Source organism: Ranitomeya variabilis, chromosome 1 (genome assembly GCF_051348905.1).
Source record: "Ranitomeya variabilis isolate aRanVar5 chromosome 1, aRanVar5.hap1, whole genome shotgun sequence".
In the NCBI taxonomy this organism is placed as follows: Eukaryota; Metazoa; Chordata; class Amphibia; order Anura; family Dendrobatidae; genus Ranitomeya; species Ranitomeya variabilis.
Genome location: NC_135232.1, coordinates 873,383,012 through 873,402,773, shown reverse-complemented (window position 1 = coordinate 873,402,773; position 19,762 = coordinate 873,383,012). Strand labels below are relative to the sequence as shown.

At 43.4% G+C, this 19,762-nt stretch overlaps 1 protein-coding gene across 1 annotated transcript in view; it reads left to right on the top strand.

Annotated features, from left to right (window-relative positions):
• Window positions 1-19,762, top strand: part of MTTP (microsomal triglyceride transfer protein) — a 169,722-nt gene that overhangs the window by 116,366 nt on the left and 33,594 nt on the right. Inside the window, exons 6-10 of the mRNA XM_077277601.1 lie at window positions 3,339-3,478; window positions 6,155-6,305; window positions 6,403-6,560; window positions 9,365-9,533; window positions 16,504-16,611. Of these exons, the coding sequence (XP_077133716.1) occupies window positions 3,339-3,478; window positions 6,155-6,305; window positions 6,403-6,560; window positions 9,365-9,533; window positions 16,504-16,611 (726 nt within the window). The remainder of the gene's footprint in view (window positions 1-3,338; window positions 3,479-6,154; window positions 6,306-6,402; window positions 6,561-9,364; window positions 9,534-16,503; window positions 16,612-19,762) is intronic.

Genomic DNA, 19,762 nt, shown 5'->3' with positions numbered 1-19,762 from the left:
GCAGGCTGGGGTCCAGGTCTCTCACCACATCTATGTATTATATACATATATAACTTATTTTGAACAAATGATTTTGCACCAGATATGCACTTTAGTCTAACAGCGCAGCTTTGCACCCTTTATTCTCCTCTGCTTAGCATTCCTTTGTACTTTGCTGTTGATTGTATTGACATTCTAAGCAGTAACTTTCTTATATTGGCTATATGAAGTCATTTGTGGATTGCTAATAGCTGTGTTATATACTATCTCTATGCACATGCACTTTAAATTTATGTATGGTATTTATTAGTTTTGATTTACCTTAGGCTAGATATGGCTTCTAATAGTGAGCTTATACTCTAATTATCTACTTGGTATTGCAAACAAGTGCCATATAGTGCATATAAATTGCTATCTTTCATGTGGTGTACCTCCCTACCCTGCTTCGTTAGCTTTACTCTTCCACGTATTATTGGATTTTAAATGTTCAATAAAATTTATACTTTCCTTAAGATACTCTCTATTGGGTCTCCTTATATTTAGAGTTTCCCTTTTCCTTGTGTTATTGATTGTGTAGAGTTGGAGACACATTGTACATGATCCGGTGGGAATTTTTCGTGTTTCTAAGAGGTAAAGGGAGTACAATTCAGCCCAGAGGGGCGGTAGCAAATATGGGAGGGGGCGTGCAAAGTGTTAAAAGCTAGCAACACACTTTTAGCCCCGTCTTCGCTCTGCCATGGAAGCCATGTCGCGTCACATGTGGAGACAGACCAGGAACTAAGAAGGTGCTTGTGGACTCGAGCGCTTCCCTACAGCTAACTGCTATTCCCAACCCGTACCCTAATTTTTATCTGTTCCTCTGCCTGTATTTTCTGTGTATTACACTGTATATATTTGCAGTTTCTAGTGTGCCTTTCAGCAATCAAAATATCAATGAATTTTGGGCTGCTCTTTTATCTCAAAACCCAATTTCCCACATCCATGAGTTCGGCTAGTAGTTATATGCTACCTGGGGTTGGTGTCTGACCCGATATAAGCTTGTTAACAGACCACAGCTCTGTCACAGGTTGGTGACGTCAGGGTGATATCCATATCCCCCCGGTCTTCTCATGTATGTTTCCATTACACCATGCAAAAAGTAAAAAAAAGTTTTTAAAAATATTAAAAAATATCTAAAAGTTCAAATCATCCCACTTTTGCCCCATTCAAAATAAAAAAAAATTAAAAAAATTAAATATACACATATTTGGTATTGCCACAGTCATAATCGCCCAATCTATCAATATAAAAAAAAAATTAACCCCATTGCTGAACGGCGTAACGAGAAACAATTAAAAATGCCAGAATTATGTTTTTTTGGTCGCTGCTACATTGCAATAAAAGGCAATAACAGGAGATCAAAAGATTGTATCTACTCCAATATTTTATCAATAAAAATATCAGCTTGGCCTGCAGAAAATAAGCCCTCACCCAGCCCCAGATAACGAAAAATGGGGATGTTACAGGTCTCGGAAAATGGCGCAATTTTTTATTTTTTATTTTATTATGGAATTTTTTTCACCACTTTTCACAAAAGAGAACCTATGCATGTTTGGTGTCTGTGAACTCATAATGACCCGGAGAATGATAGCGGCAGGTCAGTTTTAGCATTTAATGAACATGGTAAAAAACAACTGTTGAATGTTGAAATGCACTTTTTTGCAATTTCACCACACTTGGAATTTTTTTCCCCATTTTCCAGTACATGATATGTTAAAAACAATGGAGTCATTTAAAATTACAACTTGTCGCACAAAAAACAAGCCCTCACATGGCCATATTGACAGAAACATAAAAAAGTTATGGCTCTGGGAAGACGGGGAGCAAAAACCAGAAATTCAAAAAACTTAAATACTCCTGGTAGTTAAGGGGTTAATGAGCTGCATGGGCTATTCCCTTGTTAATCCATCATCAATTAAGCAGGTAAAAGGTCTGGAGCTTATTCTAAGTGTGGCATTTACATTTGGAAGCTTTGGCTGTGAACCTACACCACAATATCAATGGAGCTCTCAATGTAAGTGAAACATACTATCTTTAGGCTGAAAAAAAGAAGAAATTCAGCAAAAATTTTAGGAGTGGCCAAATCAACAGTTTGGTACATTGTGCCCAAAAATAGAGCACATTCGTGAGCTTTCAAAATCAAAAAGGTCTGGAAATCAATGGAAGACAACAGTGGTGGATGAGTGCAGAATCATTTCCATAATGAAGAAAAACCACTTCACAACATCCACCCACGTGAAGAACACTATAGGAAGAAGGTGTTTCAGTACTTAAGTCTACCATAAAAAGAAGACTTCATTATAGAAAATACAGAGGGTTAACACAAGATTCAAACCGTTGATCAAACTTAAAAATAGAAAGGCCAGATTAGACTTTACCAAAAAACATCTAAAGAAGCCAGCCTAGTTCTGGAATAATATTTTTTGGACGGATAAAACTAAGATCAACCAGTACCAAAATGATGAGAAGAAGGAAGTATGGAGAAGGCTTGGAACGGCTCAGGATCCAAAGCACACCACATCCTCTCTAAAACATGGTGGAGGCAGTGTGATGGCATGGGCATCCATGGCTTACAATGGCACTGGGTCACTTGTGTTTATTGATGATGTGACTGAAGGCAGAAGCAGCTGGATGAATTCTGAAGTATACAGGGCGATGCTTTCTGCTCAGGTTCAGCCAAATGCAGAAAGATTGATTTGACAGGGCTTAACAGCACAGGTGGACAATGACCCAAAACATACTGTAAAAACAAGCCAGGAGATTTTTAAGGCAAATAAGTAGAATATTCTGCAATGGCTGAGTCAATCATCAGATCTCAATTCCATTGAGCATGCGTTTCACATGCTTGACAAAGATTAAGGCAAAAAGACCCACAAATAAGGAACTCTGAAGTCAGCTGCAGTAAAGGCCTGGCAAAACATCACAAAGGAGGATACCAAGCATTGATAACACCCATGGCTTTCAGACTTCAAGGAATCATTGCCTGCAAAGGATTCTCTGCAAAGTATTAAAAATAAACATTTTATTTATGGTAAAGTTTATTTGTCCAGTTACTTTTGAGCCCCTGAAATAATGAGGCTTTGTCGAAAAATGGTTGCAATTTATAAACATTTAACAGGATAATTTTATTTAGCCCCTATAATTAAAATTGAATGTCTACACATCTCAGTTGTTTCATTTGAAATAAAAAATAGTGGCATGCACCGCCCAAATCACGAATATTTAGTCACTGCACACATATATCTCTACATAATTGTATATATTCCACATTCATATACACTTGTTGTGGTCTACAAGCTAATAACATGTTTATTGTGCAGGTCCTGGGCATCTCCAACAAGGATACATCTAGTACAATTTACCAAATCGAAGATAACAATATAAAGTCAGTGTTGGCGGAAGAAAATCATATTCTGATGCTCAATGTATATGAAACCATTGCAGCAAAAGTTATTTGTAGGTCAGTCTCTGCTGTCTAAGTCTTTGTTACCAAGAATAAAGTGTGAACCATACTAAATACAAACTTAGGCTGCATTCAGACATCCATGTTACACAGTCTGTGTACTTACCACAATGCCAGGTCCAGCTCTGGTTTCCTGACTCAAACTAACAGCCTTATAGGCATACCGTATATAAAGCTCTTGGGAGACCCACAGATAATCTGCATATTGTGGACTGTATATAGAGCTGATCTGCACATTATCCATCCCACAATGTCTGTATGCTATTCCATTCTTTTTCTCTGCTAGATTTCTAAAACTTAACACGGACAAAACATAATTCATCATCTTTCCTCCATCTCACTTAACCCTCCTAACAGACCTAGTCATTACAGTCAAATGCTCCTCATGCTCCCCAGTCCCACAAACTCGCTGCCTCGGGGTAACCCATGACTCTGATCCCTCCTTCAAACCAAATATCCAAGCCCTTTCCACTTCCTGACGACTCCAACTCAACAATATTTCCTGGATTCGTACATTACTTAACCAAGAATCTGTAAAAACATTAGTACATGCCTTCATCATCTCCCGCCTCGACTACGGCAGCCTCCTGCTCTGTGGCCTCCCTTCTAACACTCCAATTTATCCTAAACTCTGCTGCCCAACTAATTCAGCTGTCCCACCGCTATTTCTCAGCCTCTCCTCTCTGTAATAATAATAATAATAATAATCTTTATTTTTATATAGCGCTAACATATTCCGCAGCGCTTTACAGGTTGCACACATTATCATCGCTGTCCCCAATGGGGCTCACAATCTAAATTCCCTGTCAGTATGTCTTTGGAGTGTGGGAGGAAACCGGAGTACCCGGAGGAAACCCACACAAACACAGAGAGAACATACAAACTCTTTGCAGATATTGTCCTTGGTGGGGTTTGAACCCAGGACTCCAGTGCTGCAAGGCTGCGGTGCTAACCACTGCGCCACCGTGCATCCTTTCGCTGGCTCCTCATTGCTCATAGACTGCAGTTCAAAACCCTAACCATGACGTACAAAGCCATCCACAACCTTTCTCCTCCATACATCTGTGACATGGTCTCCCGGTACTTACCAGCACATAACCTCCGATCCTCACAAGATCTCCTTCTCTACTCCCCTCTTATTTCCTCTTCCAAAGGCACATACATGATTTTTCCTGTGCATCCACCTACTCTGGAACTCTCTACCCCAACATATCAGACTCTCACCTATCATGGACGGAAACCTTCATACCTCATACCGTACCGCCGCAAGACAAACTCTACCCTCATCTACTGTATCTGCACCAGGGTCCTCTCTCCTTCCTTGTTTTGTTCAAGATGATTGTACTTATTTTTATATTATGTATACCTCTTTTCACATGTAAAGCACCAAGGAATAATAAATAATAATAGTAATTGTAGACTGTATAAGGAAGGACCATGAAATTTAGACATCTGAATTCAGCCTAAAAGTAGAAAGAATCATTAAGGCATTAGAATGATCAGAATCTCATCATTAAGATATTCAAAAGACAATGTGTCTTGTTGTGATGTCCATCATGTACAATGTTATCTCACAAGCCTTGTGTGGGTTCAAGTCTCTAACAATATCTAAATACAATAAACTCACACCGCAAAGCATTGTGGATCTATCACACAAGGGACACAAGCGGTGACACACAGAGCCCATCAAATTATAATAGGTTCAGTTGCGTTTCACTATAGTGTTTATTGCTTTGTCTCAAAAAATTCCAGAATGCGACTTTATTCCTCTGATAATTTCTTTAAAGGAAACCTGTCAGAAATGTTACACTCCTAAACCATTAAAATGATTGTGTAGTCCTCTAAAAGTTAAGCTGGTGGATTTCTTTATGACCACAAAGCTGCAATAAATCACCTTTTGAAGTTGTGTATGGAAGTGCAGTGCAGTGGGTTGTGACGATTCACTTATCTTCTCAGCCTCACACTGTATTCATCCACCTAGCAACCCGCTACCATGGCTGATGGACAAGTCATTTGCTCTGGTACATGAGCAATGACCAGTCAGTCAACCAGGGAAGAGTGCTACTGGATAGGGAATACATTATGAGGTTGAGAGGCCAGAAGTGCATCATCATGCCCCAGTGCACTTCTAAACCCAACTCCAAAACAAGACTTCTCATTGCTAGATTTCTTGGATCATAAATGGATCAACTGCCCTATCCTTTACAGCACTAAACAATCATATAAATGATTGGGAGGAGGTGGGTTTACATTTTCTAACAGGTTCCCTTTCAAGGACCCTTACAGTATTGCTGGAGTACTTTTCTCCCATCAGAGGTAACATTTTTGCAATAGGACTGATAGAAAGCATATCAGCTAATACCCTACCAGGTCCTACAAAGAGCATGTTTTCAGCATCTCTAAAGTTGTGCCAAAATCATTATGCTACGTGCGCAAAATTGATACATTTGGTGCAATTTTCCAGCAATTTTACATTTAGCTGTCATTGCTTATTATTTTATATCTTTTACCCTTTGCCTGCATTTGAACGGTATATATAGACAGCACTGCATGGTTATCCATTTTGCATTACCCTACACTGCTGTTACTAGTTTTAGTATATTGTTTGTTATATACCTGTTTTGCTGCTTTGTTGCTTTACTTCTGCAAAGTTTTATTTCTTTACACATACAGACAAAAGCTAGAGCTAAAATCAAGTGAAGCCGGGCCTAAAGAGGTTGCTGGAAAGCAACTGTCCAACGTGGTAAAAGCAGTAGATCCCAAATATGTAGCCACGCCTTTAGTGGCTGATCCAGTAAAATCAGAGTGTAAAAGCTGCCCCTTGGTGAGTAAAATATTTCTTATTTTGTAACACTTATTTAAAAAAAACAACTTATTTTTGGTAAATAATTTTGATAATTTACTAAAGATATGTATTTTAGCTATTGCAGCAATGGAAGATTATTCGTAAGGACCTGGAACCTGAAAATCTTTCAAAAGCCAGTGCGGCACGTAGCTTTTTGAAACTGATTCAGAGTCTTCGAAGTGCTAGCAAGTCAGACATTGTGACACTTCTCAAGTCAGAGAAAGATGCTGTTCTGTGAGTAATAGTATAGTATACAGACTACAGTCCTGTGGTTATGGGCGCAGGCCTTTTTTAGTCATATGTTTATGATTCCAGATTAGATATCAAACCAAAAAGGAGGACAAAAATGCCTTGGGAGGAATGTATTATTAATATAATAATAATATCAAACCATAAAATATAACTTTTAAGAGTAATTATATTAAAGTACTTAAGGGTATAAAAACTTGTCCCTAATCTGCCTATAATGAATTATTCCTAACAGTTATCACTTATATGTGCTTATTTGATGACACCCCGGGGTGTCACCACCTATATAGCTGAATAGGACAATCAAAACGTATAGCAAAGTCCCCCCAACATGTTTCACCACTTGTGAGGCGTCATCAGGGGATGGGATGCTGGCGTGAATCCTATTTTGCTACATCTGCAGTGGCACCCCGGGGTGTCATCAATTGAATAAATATAAGTGATAACTGTTAGGAATAATTAATTTAAGGTAGATTAGAGACAAGTTTTTATAACCTGAAGTATTTTAATATAGTTACTATTACAAGTAAAATTTTATGGTTTGATAGAGAGGGATTTTTATGGGTTTCTCCCTATTTTGTTAATGATTCCAGATTAAATGCTAAATATGTCGAGAAACTTACATATAAAGGATGGGACAAAGTTTACTTCAAATTACAGATAGACTTGAAATCTTTTGAAGATCAACTGTGTTGTGGCAGAGCTCCACATTACGGGGTGGGCCATTTATATTGATACACCTAAATAAAATGGGAATGGTTGGTGATATCAACTTCCTGTTTGTGGCACATAAGTATGTGGGAGGGGGAAAACTTTTCAAGATGGGTTGAGACCATGGCGGCCATTTTGAAGTTGACCATTTTGGATCCAGCTTTATTTTTTCAAAAGGGAAGAGGGTCATGTGACACATCAAACTTATTGAGAATTTCACAAGAAAAACAATGGCATGCTTGGTTTTAACATAACTTTATTCTTTCATGAGTTATTTACAAGTTTATGACCAGTTATAAAATGTGGTCAAAGTGCTTCCCATTGTGTTGGATTGTCAATGCAACTGTTCATGTAAAAATGCCCATAATGTGGTGGTGCACCATCTTGGGTGTCAGGTCCGAGCATTCCTACATGAACAGTTTCCTGGAAAGTGGATTGGTCTTCGTGGGCAAGTTGAATGTCCACCAAGGTCTCCTGATCGGAGCCCCTTAGACTTTTATCTTTGGGGTCATCTGAAGGCAATTGTCTATGCTGTGAAGATACGAGATGTGCAGCATCTGAAACAACGGATACTGGAAGCCTGTGCTAGCATTTTTTCTGCGTTGTTGCTATCAGTGTATCAAGAGTGGGAGAAGAGGGTTGCATTGACAATCCAACACAATGGGCAGCATTTTTGAACACATTTTATAAGTGGCCATAAACTTGTAAATAACTCATAAAAGAATAAAGTTACATTAAAACCAAGCACGCCATTGTTTTTCTTGTCAAATTCTCAATAAGTTTGATGTGTCACATAACTCTCTTCCCATTGAACAAAATAAAGTTGGATCCAAAATGGCCGACTTCAAAATGGCCACCATGGTCACCACCCATCTTGAAAAGTTTTCCCCCTCCCATATATTAATGTGCCACAAACAGGAAGTTGATATCACCAACCATTCCCATTTTATTTAGGTATCCATATAAATGGCCCACCCTGTATATACACTCTAGATAACTTTTTGGATGGCAGCAATCTCGCTGATTCTCCCAAAACTGTAAAATGACTCCTTCGTTTTCTGTGAAAGAGAAGCTACCAGACATTTATGCCAGTGGCTTGACTCTTAGAAGATAAAAGGACTGGCAGTCCCCAAAAAAACATGCTGGATTTTTACAGTACAGTCTCTGACCATCATCTGTCATGGGCCCCCATACACTTTAGAGTGTTGACCAAACCCATTGATATTAGCCAGTTCAGCCATGGTTAGTCCAGTATATATAGGGGGCTTTAGATCTCTTACTTTGCCAGCCCAATCCAACACTAATAATTCTATGTCTCTTATTACCTACTGGAATGAATGAAGGAATGATGATGAGCTCACACATTTTTGGGCAATCAGTACTTGTTAGAATCCTCACAATAAGCCGTTTGCCAAGTGTCCAACCTGGTTGAATCTTCTGCAACCAGATGGTATTTGTGAGGAAACCTGTCAGCAAGTGTTACATTCCCAATGGCACCAACCATCTGAGAAATGAAGCATTATTCAGTGTCCTTTTATATCCTTGAACTGTCTGTGCATTGCAGAATATGATAAGTCCTCTAGAAAAGCTTTTCAAAACTGCTCTTCACTGTGGTCCAGTAATAAGAATCCTGAAATTTGATTTTGAATAGAGTATATAAAATTTGTTTTCTAGACTGGATAACACCTTTAAAGCCCCATTATGTATAGAGTCGCCCATAAAGCAGATCACCAGACTCAAATTAATTAAAGCGATTTTCCATGATTTTATTATTGATAAGCTATTCTTAGAATAGATCATTAATTTTAGATTAGATCAGATCCTACTCCCAGCACCCCCAGCTATCAGATCTCATAGAAGGAGCAACCACACTCTTCAGTGAGGGTTGTGATCTCTTTATTGTTTACCATTGAGTTGAAATATGAAACTGTGTTAAGGTTCAAGGTATATTCCATGCATGTAGACATTTCCACCCAAATATCACACTGTGCGTTTTATGTACATTTTATTCACCAAATAATAATATTTTAGTGAAATTATGTTCTTATGTTCTTATTATAACTGTGTTCTGCCAACAGACCTCAGCTGGTTGATGCTATAACGTTTGCTCAAACACCTGATACTCTAGAGGCCCTATTGGAGTTTTTGGATTTTAAAAATGGAAGTAGACCTTTGTTACAAGAGAGGTTTTTATATGCCTGTGGCCTTGCCTCACATCCAAATGAAAGCATGCTGCGAGCTCTACTTGTAAGTTTATTTAATAATTTTTAGAGTCTACAATATTTAAGATAAAGTTAGAAGACTGCTAATCATTTTCGTGACATCTTATGAGATAAACTTCATCAGTTAGCACCAGCGATGTAGCTTTGAGCAGTATAATAGTTAAAGTTTTAGCAGGGCCCAAGTGCCTGAGGGTTTCCTTAACTGTCATTGGAGAAAAAAAAGTACTGAGTGGCCCATGAAAGTTATGATTTGAAAATCTTCAAGCTTAAAGGGAACCTGTCAGTGGGATTGTGTGCAATAACCTACAGACAGTGTCAAGTTGGGGCCGTTACACTGATTAAAATGATGAAATCCGTCTTGTGGTTGATGTATAATCTTTATTTTCAGTTTTGAGTTAATGATATGCCCTTGCTCTGGGGTGGCCTGTGGGGGGTCTTCATGTGGTGCTCTGTTTAGGTTTTCATCAGTATGGCTTCTGACAGGTCACTGATCCCTCAGTGACCTGCCCCCTAGTTTACACTATGAATATTATATATCCATATTGAAAGAAAATACCTTTTGCAAGCAGGCGCCAGCCGCGGCACCTGTGTCACGCCGCAGCTATGCAGGTAGATGCATGCTCCACTAGTTGGCAGTAGAGTAGAGGGAAGACTTCAACACTTGCCAGATCAGACCTGCTGTGCTGCATCGAGGCCGCCACCAGGTGGCAACACGGTAGTCAAACAAGCCGCATCAAAACCAGGAGAGTAACATAGTACCAAGGGGTGAATCAACTCAGAGTCAGAGACGTACCACAGGGTCAATACCAGATGGAAGCAGAAGTACCAGGAGCAAAAGACAAAGTAAGGTCAGAGTCAAAGCCAAGTCAAGTACCTGGGAGTCCAAACACGAAGGGAAAACACTGAATCGGAACGGGGGGGAGAATGAACAGACACGGAAACAGTGAGGAATCGCAACAGGACAAATCAGGATATAACCACTCATCCCTTTCATGAATGTGGATAAGGTTATATGCTCCCCTGAGATCAAGTTTGGAAAACCACTTAGCCCCAGACAATTGGTTAAAAAGATCTGGAATGTGTGGAAGAGGGTAGGTATTTCTCAACGTAATTTTATTTAGTTCCTGGAAATTGAGGCACAGGCGTAAACCATCATATTTTTTCTTAACAAAAAAGAATCCAGTGGCCACAGGATAGACTGAGGGATGGATGTGACCTTTGCGTAGACTATCTGGGCCAGAAAGATTGTACAAACGGGCCTTGGGCAATTTAGAACCTGGAATAATATCAATAGTACAATCATAAGGACAATGTGTGGCAAGAACTCAGCCTCTTTTTCGGAGAACATGTCCCCAAAATCCTTCAGGTACTCCGGAATACCCTCCAGATCAATGGCAGACACAAAAACAGCAGAAAGACAACCATTGGACCAATTAGGGCCCCATTTAACAATATTACGAGATCCCCATTCTATAACAGGATTATGCCTCTGTAACGATGGGAACCCAAACACTGGTCCCGCAGGAAGATTATTCATAACATAACACCTTCCTGGTGCAAGGAACCCACCTTGAGGAGGAACTCCTCAGAGACAAACTTAATGACAATTTGAGCCAAGGGTGTCTTATCAATGGCAATGATATGAATGGGAGTCTCTAACCTAACTGTCCCTAACTTTAACTTGGACACCAGACTAGAGTCAATGAAGTTCATGGAAGATGCACAGTCCACAAAAGCTGAAGTAGATGCGTAACCACCTCCATAACACAATTCCACCTCGAACAAAACATTATGAAATTATGAAAATGGTACCTGAGAGTCTGGATGACCTCCTCGACAATCACCCAGACTCGGAAGCTTGTTAATCGATGGACAAGAGGGGCAGTGCTACTTCTAATGTCCCAGATCTCCACAATAAAAACATCATTTCTTATCACATCTTTGCTTCATCTCCTTCTCCTTGAAGTTGGTGGCACCAACCTCCATGGTCTCCTTAAATGGCATCACCTCAGACTTATCCAGCGAGAGATTCCTGTATTGCCTGCTAATTCCTCTTTCCTGTAATCTCCGGGCCATACAAATGGCCTGGGTCATGGCCTCCTCCAGGGAACTGGGTGGCAGATGGAGGGCCAGAGCATTCTTGAGATGATCCATAAGTCCTCTCCTGAACTGGCATCTCAAAGCAGAGTCATCCCAGGTTAGAGGACCCTCCCGGAGCAACAAAATAATTATCCCCACCCATTGACTCTCATCTCCTGAGGATCAGGGTCTAAGGGAAAAAAAAATAGCCTACAACTCTCTCTGAATGTAAAAAAAACTCTCCTTCTCTCTAGAGAAAGTATCAGGGAGCCTGACCTTAGGTTCAGGAGAGTGTGAGGACATATCAATGGGGTTAGATTGCTTAACCCTGAAAATCACCAATCACAGGCCGCGATGTCATCTAAGGACTTTCAAGCGCTTGAAAGACCTTAGATGACGTCACGGCTTGTGATTGGTCGCGTTGCGGTCACGTGACCACTCCGCGACCAATCACAGGCCACGATGTCATCTAAGGACTTTCAAGCGCTCATTTTTATGAACGGAGGCTGGCGGTTACAACCAGGGCGCGTCAGAGGGTGAGTATATCAATATTTTTTTTTTTATTCTTTATTTTACACATTAATATGGATCCCAGGGCCTGAAGGGGAGTTTCCTCTCCTTCAGACCCTGGGAACCATCAGGATACCTTCCGATACTTGGTGTCCCATTGACTTGTATTGGTATCGGGTATCGGTATCGGCGATATCCGATACTTTTCGGGTATCGGCCGATACTATCCGATACCGATATTTTCAAGTATCGGACAGTATCGCTCAACACTAGTCATAGACCAAATGAAAAAGGGAAAAATTAGCTGGGTAGAAAGACAAAATGAGCAATTGTTAACAGGGCTGCCACTAGGAATTTCGGGGCCCCATACTGGCAAAATACTGGCCCCCCTTGAGACTCTGCCCAGGCTCCACCCCAGCCCCGCCTCCACCCCTCATACTATCCACAGTCCCACTGCCCTCTCTTGCAAAAACTCCACTTATGCACCACATCCTCACCAATCACACATTTACGGTTCCCATCACCACATACATGGCCAGCAGCTTTTTGTTTTGGCCAAAAGATTTTTTAATCCACCACCAAGACAAGGTAGACTCTTCTGGCTGGGCCCTACTCTACTGTAACTTACTAAACATTTGTTAAAATATCCAATACTCTTTATGTATATTTTTATTTATTTTTCAATTTTAAATTTAATAATATCACAAACAAGGAAAAATACCGCCACACCATGATCAGACTGTGACCTATACAAGTTGCACACGGCACTCAAGGCTCCTGGGTGGTGCTCAAGTAAGGTTTCCAACCCGTCAATGAATGAATAATAACTTGGCACTCAGAAGTTCTTTTTGCAAGATGAAAATAACTTTTTCGTTTATTAGTGCAACCAGTTCAATGATTAATGATTTAAACGTTTTCGGTCACAAGACCTTCATCAGAAACATCTCATATGATACTGGAAGCAGGGCAGCGCAATGTATAGGCCCAAGTGGCCTGCGCTCAAGTGTAACCGGGTGAGTAGACCTGGAAAATCCTGGGGGGTATACTGAGGTAGGGCGCACTGGGGAGGCGAGAGCCCCGCTGAAGAGAACTGGCGCTGATACGTCCAGGACCTGGACCTGGACGTATCAGCGCCAGTTCTCTTCAGCGGGGCTCTCGCCTCCCCAGTGCGCCCTACCTCAGTATACCCCCCAGGATTTTCCAGGTCTACTCACCCGGTTACATTTGAGCGCAGGCCACTTGGGCCTATACATTGCGCTGCCCTGCTTCCAGTTTCAGACTGTGACCTATAATACCACATACAAGAAACAAATACCGCCATACCATGACCAGACCACATATTACCACCACAGTGACCAAATAGTAGCATGTACAAGGGACAAATACCGCCACACCTTGGCCGGACAACATATTACCACCGCATAGTGACTGAATACTGCAATACTGATCATCAATAAAAAAAAAACACAATACTATCACCATAAGTGCCATTATACACAGGAGATCTGTACTTAGTATGCAGTGTCTGTGTACAGGTAACACACAAATTCACCAGTGACGTCTCTTGGTGAAGTCCTTCAGCTTCGCTTTCCATCTTCATCCAGCTCAGACTGCCATCACTTCTTCCAGCCAGGGCTTGTCTCTGCAGGAAATAACATAGTTATCTAGAGCTCCACTTGCAGAACACATTGCTTAATTTTTTCCTGACTTCTATACAACAGATGAAGAAAAAAAGGCGACCTAGTGTCGCTCTGCACAGTAACAGGACCGCCCCCCATTTAAAACAGTATAATCAAAAAATAAAATAAATACATTACTGCAGTAATAATATCCCTTAATTAGCCCCTGTGGTAATAATATCCGCATCCTGGCCCCGTTTATCTCATTACTGGCTCCAGCTATATGTTCTCCCATCCTGCCCTTATGAGTATCCATTCTGCCCCCATATGATCTCCCCATCCTGCCCCATTTGTCCCATGATCCTGACCCATCTGTCCCATTATACTGCCGCCCCATCTGTCTCCATTGTATGCATCCTGCCCTGTGATCCTGCACCATGATCCTGCCCCATCTGTCTCCATCCTGCCCCATCTGTCTCTGTCCTGGCTCACATTCTACCCCGTGTCTCACATTCTGCCCCTTGTCTCACATTCTGCCCCCATGTCTCACATTCTGCCCCCGTGTCTCACATTCTGCCCCCCTGTCTCACATTCTGCCCTCCTGTCTCACATTCTGCCCCCCTGTCTCACATCGTGCCCCCTGTCTCACATCCTGCCCCGTCTCACATCCTGCCCGTCTCACATCCTGCCCCCGTCTCACATCCTGCCCCATGTCTCACATTCTGCCCCCTGTGTTACAAATTCTGCCCCGTGTCTCACATCCTGCCCCGTGTCTCACATCCTGCCTCGTCTCACATCCTGCCCCATCTCACATCCTGCCCTGTGTCTCCCATCCTGCCCCCTGTCTCACATTCTGCCCCCTGTGTCACAAATTCTGCCCCCCTGTGTCTCACATCCTGCCCCGTCTCACAGCCTGCCCCTGTCACAAATTCTGCCCGTGTCTCACATCCTGCCACCTGTCACACATTCTGCCCCGTGTAGTTTCCATACCTGCCCCCTGTGTCTCACATTCTGTCCCCCTGTGTTGTTTTCATTCCTGCCTCTTTCTTGTTTTCATTCCTGCCCCCCTGTGGTGTTTCCATTCCTGCCCCCAGTGTTTTCATTCCTGCCTCCCTGTGGTGTTTCCATTCCTGCCCCCTGTGGTGTTTTCATTCCTGCCCCCTGTGGTGTTTCCATTCCTGCCCCCTGTGGTGTTTTCATTGCTGCCCTCAGTGTCTTCATTCCTGCCCCCGGTGTTTCCATTCCTGCCCCCAGTGTTTCCATTCCTGCCCCCAGTGTTTCCATTCCTGCCCCCAGTGTTTTCATTCCTGCCCCCTTGATTTCATTCCTGCCCCCAGTGTTTTCATTCCTGCCCCCAGTGTTTTCCATTCCTGCCCCCTGTGGTGTTTCCTTTCCTGCCCCCTGGTGTTTTCATTCCTGTCCCCTTGATTTCATTCCTGCCCCCAGTGTTTTCATTCTTGCCACCAGTGTTTCCATTCCTGCCCCCAGTGTTTCCATTCCTCCCCCCTGTGATGTTTCCATTCCTGCCCCCAGTGTTTCCACTCCTGCCCCCAGTGTTTCCATTCCTGCCCCCTGTGGTGTTTCCATTCCTGCCCCCAGTGTTTTCATTCCTGCCCCCTTGATTTCATTCCTGCCCCCAGTGTTTTCATTCCTGCCCCCAGTGTTTTCATTCCTGCCCCCAGTGTTTTCCATTCCTGCCCCCTGTGGTGTTTCCTTTCCTGCCCCCTGGTGTTTTCATTCCTGTCCCCTTGATTTCATTCCTGCCCCCAGTGTTTTCATTCTTGCCACCAGTGTTTCCATTCCTGCCCCCAGTGTTTCCATTCCTCCCCCCTGTGATGTTTCCATTCATGCCCCCAGTGTTTCCACTCCTGCCCCCAGTGTTTCCATTCCTGCCCCCTGTGGTGTTTCCATTCCGGCCCCCTGTGGTGTTTCCATTCCTGCCCCCAGTGTTTTCATTCCTGCCCCCAGTGTTTTCATTCCTGCCCCCAGTGTTTCCATTCCTGCCGCCAGGGTGTCCATTCCTGCCCCCTGTGTTTTTCATTCCTGCCCCCCTGATTTCATTTCTGCCCCGTGTTCTTTTCTTTCCTGCCCCTGTGTCCCCCATTATTCCCTCCTGTCTTTATCATGCCCCGGGCTTGCCGCAGTCAGTAAAAAAAATGCCTCCTCTGCCCACTGGGCCCCATACGCCAGTCAGGGCAGTAATGCCCTGATGGCGGCCATGATTGTTAATACACAGTGCTATAGAATATGATGACTGCAATATATTAAGAGGATAAACATTTTGATGGCAGGAGTGCTTCATTAAATTAAAAAATTCCAGTGAAAGGTCCTCTATATTTTTTCATTGTTATTTTAGCATCTTTTAGATCATCTTGGCATTTTATTTAATACTAAATAGGGGTGCATATACCATAGAGATGTTTCAGATTCCTTGGTGCTCGTGGAGATAGGGACTTTGGTTGAACCCACCGTTTTTGCATTTCAGCAGTGTTAATAGCAGTTTATTAGCGCTTCTATCCACCTACAATAACACATTAGCAAACAAGGCAACTCGCCTCAGCCAACTTTTTTTTATAACGGAAGACAATAAGGGTAGGTTAACAATCTCCTGTTTCTTGCGTGCTGAGATGGGATGTGGTGCTAGCCATCAAAAAGGAAAGGGGTTGCCGTTATGGCATGTTGTCTTTTCATTTCCTTATAGGATATTCTTTGTTGTATGCCTAATTTAAAATAATAGTTATCTAGACTTTATTTATGTTTATTTCCACTTTTTTATTTTTTATACAGGACAAGTACAAAGGAAAAATAGCAAATGATGAAATTAGAGAAACTGTGGTTATAATTATCGGTGCCCTCATCAAGAAACTTCACCAGGCTACAGGTTCTGAATTACCGGTAAATGTCTTACATTGTGTACAAGTATTTTAGTGGGTGCTTGTGTAGCGCCCCCACTGCCGCAGGGCCGAGGGGTACCCGGTACCGGGCCTCTGAGTCTCTGCTTCTGGGGTTGTCACGGCGGCTAGGCCCCGGTCCGTGACCCTGCCGTGGGGCGCACAGTGAATGATCGGTGTGGATGTCGGTGCAGTTGTGGGGTGCAGGTCGCGGTAAATAACGAGGACACCAGGTTGCAGTCTCTTTACCTCTTTACTGGAGATCTCTGAGTCCTCAGTCCAGAATACGGTTCACCAGGCTGCGCAAGTCCGGCCGGTCCAATGGCACTTCCAGAGTTCTCTTCACAGGTGGAAATCGGTGCCTTCCTTCTTAGCGCTATGTGTTGTAGTCCTCCCCTGCTGTGCTTACGGAAAGTACCCCACAACTGTTGTGTCTGTTTCTTAAGTTCCCTCACAACTCGATTAAATGATGTTCTTCTAATCGTCCGTCCCTCCCTGATGTTACGGTTAGAACGGCACCCGTTTGTCGGGTAGGCCTGGAGTTCTTCCGGGACCCTAGAGACGCCCCTCTCCCGCAATTGCCTCCCAAGACTTCATAGGTGATGTGTGTTAGACAGCCCGCCTTAAACTGACTGTCCTGCCGCTGTTTGGAGTATTGCTTGAAGCTGAATGTTATTCTACTCCCTCGGCGTTCCGGCCACCGGTAGTGCGCCTCAGTAGGGTGTTGCTTCGGTCTTACAGCACGACCCCTACTGGAATTCTCCTATCGCTTGATCTCGTTTCTCACTCAGCACAATCTATCTCGCTTCTAGTCCTTTCTTAGGGCACCGCCGCTATTCTGAGCAGGCACGGTCCCGTTACGTTCTTTCCAATGCCAAGCCTCTGCCAGGATCCCACCCCTGGCAGAGACCCTACTGTCTCTTCCTCCACAACACCCTCTGCCACAAGGTGTTGCTTCGTTCAATCCAGTCAGCTTTCTGATCTAACTTCCTGCCTGACCCCCGGTTTACCCACTATGGTGGGGAGTGGCCTAATGAATAGCACCCTTAGCTCCCCCCGGAGGCCCTGCGGTGAAATGTATTGGTGTCTGTGATACCTGATCAGATGAACTCCTTCAGTGCCATCGAACGCACCATGGCTCCCCATAGTGGCGGAGCCACAGTACTGCAACGACCAGGACTCTGGGGCGCTGCACTCCCCCCTGGTTAAACACAGTACTCCGGGACTGGGAAGAAAACAACAATACAGGTTAGCAAAAAGACATACAATTTTGTTGAGTGTAAAACAATAAGTATACTTGAACAGGCTTCCCTTTATGGGAGGTGAGGACACTTTAACGTTACAAACATAATTAAATATCATAGCAACATGCTATAATTAGCTTTTCTTACCCAACCGGGTATTCTACTAAGTGCAAACATTATTGACCAATAATTTAACTTTGCCTTTAAGGATATACACTCTTAATCCGCTAAAGACCTTCCTATAATCACATTATAAGGTATTTTAACTTTTACATTCTCCTACTTTGAATCTGCAGGACCGCCTGTCCCTATGGCACCAGACCTACTGCCTCTCCTTTCTTTTACAGGACCGCCCCGTTCAGCCAGGGCCTACTGCCTTTCTCTACTATACATGGTATAGACATAACATTCCTTTCAATTAGAGAACATGGAGCCGGCTCTACTTGGCTCCTATTAGGACTCACTCACTAACCCCTACGGGTCTACTTTCTGTCCTTAGTAACACATTTCTAACTTTCTATGGGGACTCAGGGTTTACCTTCTATCCTCACCTTCATTATTACTTTCTTACTTTCACTTAAGCAGAACTCTAAATCTACCCCTACGGGCTTTCTGCATCTTTCCTTTTAAAGAACATTATCTAGGTTTCACATCTTAAACAAATTGAACACACATAACTTTCCTATATGCAAAGCAGTTACATTTCTTCCAGAGCATCATCATCAGCATTTCTTCACATTTAACTAGTTAAAACACATACAACTTTTCTCATTCCAACATTACCATGGCATTACTGTTCTTAAAACAGTATCTCTCGTAAGTACGCTGTTGGACATCCCCTTTAAAAGAGGATCAAGCCTTTCTGAGGTAGCTCGTCTTCTCAGCCTACCAGTCTTTGTTCAGCAAAGGTTCCAGAACGGTATCTTCGCAAAGAGTCTTTAAATGAAACCAGTAGGAAGCGCCTTTAATAAGGTGCAAACTATTTACAAGAAAGTTTGGATCATGCACTGTTCATGATTTCTCAGTTTGTAAAACTTGTAGAAAAACAAACAATAAGGATCCCGGGTCAACTAAGGGATCCATAAAAAGTTAACCCTGGACGGGTTTTAGCAGCAAAACAGCAAGGAAATAAACAGTTAAATATTTACAGTTTCAGGTTTCCGAGGCTTAGTTGGACGGCTTCCAGGGCTGCACCTGGCACTTAACCCTTCTTGGCCTGGGCAAAATGAGGTCCAGGGTTACACCCAGTGCTGGACAAACGCCGTTAATCCGTCTTTCATGTACGATTAAATCATGCGCAGCGATGGAGGTCTGCGCAGCTTGAGTATGGTCATCTGCTGCAGCAGAGGCAGCGGCTGCTGCAAGATCAGTCACTGGAACGGAGTCAGCAGCTGTGGCACTAGCAGTCGCTGAGGTGGTGTCGGTCGTCAGGGCAGGGTGGCTCTTCCTACCTGCTTCAGATGCGGTTCCTCCGGTGCCGGTCTGCTCCGTCTCCGCTGGGGTCTGGAACGCTGGCTGCGGGGCCTTGTTCTGCGACGCTGTCATCTCTGCTTGCAGCACCTCGCTTTCCGGCAGGGCCTTGCTTTCCAGCTTCGGAGCGCTGGGACTTCTTCCCTGCTCCGGACCAGATGAGGCTGCCGACAGATGTCCGGTGAGGCTCCTGATGATGGCCTTCTTCCACCCGGCCTCGGTGCTCAGCTGCGTCCGCCGGGGTCGGTTGCTGAGCTCGTCCACTCCGGCCTGCAGGAATTCAGCATCAGCGGTGGAGGCCTGGTTGCGGTGCCCCTCCATGTGGCTGGGGGAGTCCTCTGCTCCGACCCCACGCCCCGGCTCCGGGCGGCTCGCCATGGCGTCCTCCATGTCGCTCGCTCCTTCTTCCTGGTCCTTTTCCCGCTCTCTTCTTCGTGGGCG